We start from the raw sequence: 6,882 nt of genomic DNA, 5'->3' as shown, positions 1-6,882 counted from the left end.
GATGAGGTTCAAGTCTAAATGTTGTTTCTTGGTTCACTTTGATGGAGCAACGTAGGTGTTCGGGCCGATCGCCCTTCCTTGAAGATCTGGTCCTTAAATAGTATTTTTTCCCTCCTGCAGAGGGCTCCGGGGTTCACTTTTGTCAACCCTCGGAATTTCTTTCTTTTGGCGGACAAGTGTGTTTTTAAAAAGAGCCGTTAGACCAGTTGCTTTTGTGTGGCGCGTCCCTATGATGTGAACGTGTGGTCGTCGTCGTGCCTACAGTGTTTTAGTGGACAATACCGCTTCCATAGTTTGAATTTAATGTGTTCCTACAGTTATAATTAATTGTTTGATCCAGTTATTAATAAATAATATATTCAGTTATAGAAGTTTCTAATTTTAATATATGTGCATAGCAAAATACCTTTGCTTGATTCGTACATATTTAATGGTCCTCCGGTCGTGGATCAGTGTAGGACACAGTCATTACAGACAGAGTGTGAGTGATTTCAATTAAAACATTTTGTGTCGTGCGAACAAATAACTATGGAAGCTCTAGCAATCAAAAAACGGACTCTTAAATCGAAAATCACGCGGGAGGAGAAAGCGATCGCTGCTTTATCGGCAACAGAAACCAGCTTCATTGTGGTTCACCAGGGAAGGGTCAGTGACCTTCAACGGGATTGTTCGAAGCTTCTGGATGAGATTGCAACCATTTCAAATGATGAGCAGTTTCAAAAAGAAGAAGAAGAGCTAGCGGAGATGGACAATCGATTACTGAAGACATGTGTGGTGCTAAGGGATTTACAAGTTGTGGAAAACAGTTCGGTTTCTTCTTCAGAAACAAAGCAAAGTAGTGAGGTGAAATTACCAAAAATACAGTTACCCACATTTACAGGCAATTTGTTCGAGTGGCTTTCCTTCCACGATTTGTTCGTAGCCTCAGTACACAGCAACGATAAATTATCTGGTGCTCAAAAACTGCAATATCTAAAAACATTCCTGAAGGGGGAGCCAGCCCAACTCCTTCAGGCGATGCAAATTACGAACAGTAATTCCAAAGAAGCATGGGACATTCTGAACGCGCGGTATCACAATAAACGTGAAATTGTGAACTCAATTCTCAAACGCTTAATTACGCAACCACCCATCCAACAAGAATCGGCAACGGCGTTGCGCAAATTAATTGACACAACAATGGAGTGTACTCGATCGCTGAAAGTGCTTGAGCAACCAGTGGAGCACTGGGACGTGATTTTAGTTTATCACACCGCGGATAAACTAGACAGTGAGACGCGAAGACAGTGGGAACTTTCGTTAAATTCCAGTGAACAGCCATCTTTCGACAAGCTGGCGGCATTTCTGGACAACAGAGCCCGCGCTCTGGCTGTTTCGAACAATGGAAAGACTCGACACTCCACAAGCAGTGATACAGTGAAAAACCGCGAAAAAGAGGCTTGCATCTTCTCATGTGACAACTGAACAACGGACTCAAAGTTTGTGTGAACTATGTAATTCAAACCATCTACTATACAGGTGTTCCGAGTTCGTCAAACGTTCAGTGGCGGAGCGTATCGTCCTCGTGAAAGAAAAGAACTTGTGTTTCAATTGTATGCGCAAGTCTTGTCGGAAGGACAGCTGTTCATCCGGAAATTGCCGCAAGTGTGACAAAAAGCACAATACAATGTTACATTTCGAACGAGATGATGCGTTACCAGAGCATGATTCTAGTGTCACGTCACATTGTGCTTCCGAAGCAAGTGTGCCGCATGTTCTGTTGTGCACAGCGATTGTAAAAATAAAGGGAAAAAACAGTGTGTCATATCCCTTCAGAGCTCTTCTAGACTGTGCGTCAGAGACTAGTTTTGTAACCGAAAAGTGCGTACAAAAGCTCGGACTACAAAAAATAAAATCCAGTGTGGTGATCTCGGGCATAACGGGAGCAGGGGTAGGATCTGCAAAAGCGATGGTGGACTTGCAGTTTCAGCCGTTAGGTCAGATGAACGAAACGTTCGAAACAAGAGCGATCGTAGTGACGAAGGTAACGTCTGATCTCCCAAAGCAACCCTGTGCCAGTACTTCATATTGGCCACATTTGAAAGGGTTAAAGTTAGCGGACCCCACTTACAATATAGTGGGCCCCATTGACGTGCTTCTTGGAGCGGATGTGTTTCCATTATTAATGCTCAGTGGAAAGCGTGTTGGACCACCGGGTACAACCGTAGCTCTAGAGACTGTTCTTGGTTGGGTGCTTTCTGGTAGCGTAGGTACCACAAGTTGAGCCGTAACAGTGGCGGCATATCGTGCGTCATGTGAAGTGGACACAACCCTTCCTAAGTTTTGGGAGCTAGAAGAAGTTACTCCCAAAAAATACTTGTCCGAAGAAGAGAAGAACTGTGAAAAGCATTTTGCAGATACTCACTACCGTGACGAATATGGCCGTTATGTAGTGAGATTACCATTCAAGAAGCATGCATCGTCCTTGGGAAAATCACGTGACATTGCAGTCAGAAGATTGTTACATTGTGAGCGCAAGTTAGCAAAACAACCTCAACTTCAGGAACAATATTGTGCGTTCATGGAAGAATATCTGAGGTTGGGGCACATGGAGCTTGTTCCGCCAGAAGAGAAGAACGTGGCACCTGAGAAGAGCTGTTACCTCCCCCACCACGCAGTTCTAAAACCCACGAGTTCAACAACAAAATTACGAGTGGTCTTTGATGGCAGTGCGAAGACAACATCCGGGCTTTCTCTCAATGAACGGCTAATGGTGGGCCCGAAGCTACAAGACGACGTTTTCCCACTTTTGGTGCGATTTCGTGGACATCAAGTGGCCTTATGCGCGGACATTGCCAAAATGTATCGGACAGTGATAGTAAATAGAAAAGATGTTGACTTTCAAAGAATTGTGTGGCGCAATTCCGCGAACTCTCCTGTAGAAGACTACCGATTATTAACGGTGACATACGGAACTGCCTCTGCTAGTTTTTAGCTACTAGGTGCCTCCAACAGATAGCAGCAGACGAAGGTGAAAACTATCCCTTGGCAGCAAGTGTACTAGTGAGGGACCTCTTCATGGACGATTTTCTGGGTGGCTGTGAAACTGTGCGCGAAGCGATCGAGCTCCAACAACAGCTAATTCGGTTGCTGAAAAAAGCAGGCTTTGAGTTGCGAAAATGGGCATCCAGTGAACCGGAAGTGCTAGAAGACGTACCGTCTCATATGCGCGAAGTGTCTGTGCCTTTCAAGTTCAACGATGATAACACCATCAAGACCCTCGGAGTGCAGTGGTCGCCAGTCAGTGACGAGTTTGGATTCAGTGTTTCTCCCCCCTTGCAGCGCGACGTGTGGACCAAGCGCATGATACTATCTGAGATCGCCAAAATCTTCGATCCACTTGGTTTCCTTTCAGCAGTAACCATCAAGGGGAAGGTGCTTCTGCAGTCGTTGTGGAAGGAAAACTTGGGATGGGATGAAAACCTCCCTAGTTCAATGTGCGCGGAGTGGAAAGAATATTGCAAGGAACTGTCCCTATTAGAGGAAGCAAAGATTGAGCGGTGCATCATACCTCCCAACACTCAAAAATGTCAAGTAATTGGCTTTTCAGATGCCAGCGAGCGTGCTTATGCCGCAGTGGCGTATTTGCGGGCCGAGCTTTCAAACGGAACGGTCAGTGTGCAGCTAATTGCTGCAGAAACAAAGGTGGCTCCAATTAAAACTGTTTCTCCCCTCGATTGGAGTTGTGCGCTGCATTATTGCTGGCGAAGTTGCTTAACGCAATCTCAAACGCCCTTGTGTTTGAGGTGCAAGAGGTAAAGGCATTTACCGATTCACAGGTTGTGTTGGCATGGATTACTTCTTCCCCTGACAAATGGAAAACATTTGTGGCGAATCGTGTCGCGGAAATACAAGAAACAGCTCGTGCAGCGCAATGGTGTTTTGTAGACGGCTTGCTAAACCCCGCTGATTGTGCCTCCAGAGTTGTGAACCCTAGTGAATTATTGTGTCTTTCATTGTGGTGGAACGGTCCCAACTGGTTGTATGATGCAGTGTTGCCAACGGCTGCAGGACCACCCCTCATATCTGACAAGGTGACGGAAGGAAGTAAAAGGTGTCAGTGCTATGTGTGCAGCCACAGTGGATGATATCAGTAGCCGTTATTCATCTCTGCTCAAAGTGAAACGCGTTGTAGCCTGGTGTCGTCGCTTTGTCTACAACAGCAGAAGCCAAAGTGGTGGACCCGACGTGATAACCTCAAAGAAGGAGACTTGGTGCTATTAAAGGAAACTCACCTCCCCCCTCTACAGTGGAGGCTAGGTCGTGTCAAGGACATCCATAGTGGTAGCGACAAGGATCTTATAAAATAGAGGATCTGCCCTTACAACAAGATCTTGAAGCCATACGTCACTGTTTCGCCACCCCTACTCTGCCCACTCTGCCCAATAGGATTGCAATGTTTCGAGCCAACAATCATGGCGGAAACGAAAGTAGCCAATCAGACGATGGCAGAACGAGAGTAGCCAATCAGACGTGCCGATGCTCGGTTGCTTTTTGGCTTCATCGATTTAATAGGATGAAGATACATATGGGCAGATCCTCTATTTATAACATCCTTGGGTAGCGATGGTCTTGTGCGAACTGTCACCGTAAGAACAGCCGCTGGGGATTTAAGGCGCCCCATTGTGAAGCTTTCTCGTTTATCGTTTGATGCAAATAGATAGATATACTCGTGCATTCAAATATCAACTTTTCATATTGTATTTATGATACTCTTATTCATATTTCGTGTTTTGATTTTCATTTTTTTCTTTTTTTTATGTTGTGCTTATATTATTTATCTCATATTTAGTGTCTCGATTTTCTTTACTTGTTTATTTTGTCTATACATATTGGTGTTGTTTTTCTATTTTGTTGTATTACATATCTCATTATAATATTCATGTTCTTAAAACGCGAGCATTTCAAGGTGGGGGCTATGTTCGGGCCGATCGCCCTTCCTTGAAGATCTGGTCCTTAAATAGTTTTTTTCCCTCCTGCAGAGGGCTCCGGGGTTCACTTTTGTCAACCCTCGGAATTTCTTTCTTTTGGGCGGACAAGTGTGTTTTTAAAAAGAGCCGTTAGACCAGTTGCTTTTGTGTGTGCGCGTCCCTATGATGTGAACGTGTGGTCGTCGTCGTGCCTACAGTATTTTAGTGGACAATACCGCTTCCATAGTTTGAATTTAATGTGTTCCTACAGTTATAATTAAGCTGGATCGCTACTCACCTTTAGGGTAAAACTTTCACACTAGATGGCAGAGCACATTGCGGTACATGCGATGTTGCCACATGCGTTATGGATAGAAAAGTGTTTAGTTCCTTCAAGCGTGGTATTTTGTCAGTTGTATTCCCGTGCAGGTATTTTGTAAGTTGTGTTCCCCAGTGCATATATTTTGTAAGTTGAATGTCTTAGTGTAACTTTACTTTAGATGGCATAATCATCAGGCCCGTATCCAGGGGGGTCTAGGCGGGCCGGGCCCCCCTAAAATTTTCACGGTAGGCTTCCAAATGAACTATAATATGGTAATGAACTATAATATTGTTGGATCGAGCCACCTCTAACTTCAGCCGGGCCCCCTACAATTTTGGAGTGGCTACCGAGATGATAATCATTATGGCTAAAATTCCAGTTTTCTGGACCAAACATGGCTTCGTTAAATGAAAACTATCACCAACTTTTACCATGTTGCTTACTTACATAGATTTTGTTCCACAATCCACGTGGAATGAGGAATCTAAGATAGGGCTTTATGCAGAGTCGTTTTGACGTATGATTAGCGTCATACTAAAGACCTGACTACTGCAGGAAACATATGTTAGTCGAACTCTTGAGTAATCACGCGTCAGAATGACTCTGCATAAGTTCCCGCAGCGAGTAAAACTACTCGATTAGCACGGGTGTTAGGGTGCCGAAGGCGCTATTTTTAATTTTCCAAGATTATAACTCGAATCTAAAAGGAGCAGTGATGATGATTATCGAAATGGTGGACTGAAGGACGTGGGAAAACACCGAGAAAATCCATGCACACTATGGGTCCTACAGAAAGTCTTCCTGGCGAAAAGTGGGATCGAACCAGCGATCTCGTGTACCAGAGGTGATCTATCTACCAAGCTATTTACAGCTAATTTTATTAAAATCTAGTATATTTAACCTACTTCATTTCTCCAAGTGTTTTGCAGAAAGTGCTATTTCGGTCCCAGAAGAAAGTACCCACTTTCCTGTAGATGGTTGTGTCCGATAATGGATACTGCCATTGCATGCTCGCTTTCTTACTTCCGGAATGTAGTAGTGTACCCATATTTCATACCCAGTAACGAATCTCTTCTGAAAGTTACTACCTTCTCGTTTACGGCGTGGCAAAATCTCGTGACACATCAATACATCGCTGCTTCAGTTCGTCTATCAACTGGCGTGATACCATCTTGGCACACAAATTCCAAAATCTGAGCACAGCTTGGATAATGTTACATATTGAACAGTGACTTATGCCAATGATTGTGGCTACTTCATCCAGTCACTCTGCATTGCCCCTTATCACACTTTCAATTTACATAGAGCAAACCGGTAAGCGATAACAAGAAATTATTTGTTGATATAGATTTAGCGTCCCAAGCATGGGTTCCATCTCCGCTCCTTATTCTTATGTTGAAACCGCAAGCGGTAAAGTATCACTTACAAATCGGAATTCACAGATAATATGCGTCAGAATATTGGATCAATAAGAGCTAGACATAGATCACTCACTTCTAGTGAGTCAGGTTTTTGGCTGGATCCCAGCTCGCGCCAAGTGAGCTTTGTGGTGGACAAACCATAAGTGGAGTTTCCTCCGGGTCCCCCCCTTTCTTTCATTCAACCATTTCG

The 6,882-nt window shown here is 44.2% G+C and overlaps 1 protein-coding gene across 1 annotated transcript; it reads left to right on the top strand.

Annotated features, from left to right (window-relative positions):
* Positions 1-2,587: 2,587 nt before the first annotated feature.
* Positions 2,588-2,974, top strand: LOC145667580 (uncharacterized). Its single transcript, XM_081735048.1, has one exon. The coding sequence runs from the start codon at positions 2,588-2,590 to the stop codon at positions 2,972-2,974; it is 387 nt and encodes a 128-aa protein (XP_081591174.1).
* The last annotated feature ends 3,908 nt before the right edge of the window (positions 2,975-6,882 follow it).

Source organism: Thermobia domestica, chromosome 13 (assembly GCF_964235325.1).
Source record: "Thermobia domestica chromosome 13, izTheDome1.hap1.1, whole genome shotgun sequence".
Taxonomy (NCBI): Eukaryota; Metazoa; Arthropoda; class Insecta; order Zygentoma; family Lepismatidae; genus Thermobia; species Thermobia domestica.
Note: the sequence above shows the minus strand (reverse complement) of the source record. Positions and strands in the feature narration are given on the sequence as shown.

Excerpts from the sequence above, each read along its gene's own strand:
- LOC145667580 (XM_081735048.1), top strand. The coding sequence starts at position 2,588 with ATGGAGCTTGTTCCGCCAGAAGAGAAGAACGTGGCACCTGAGAAGAGC.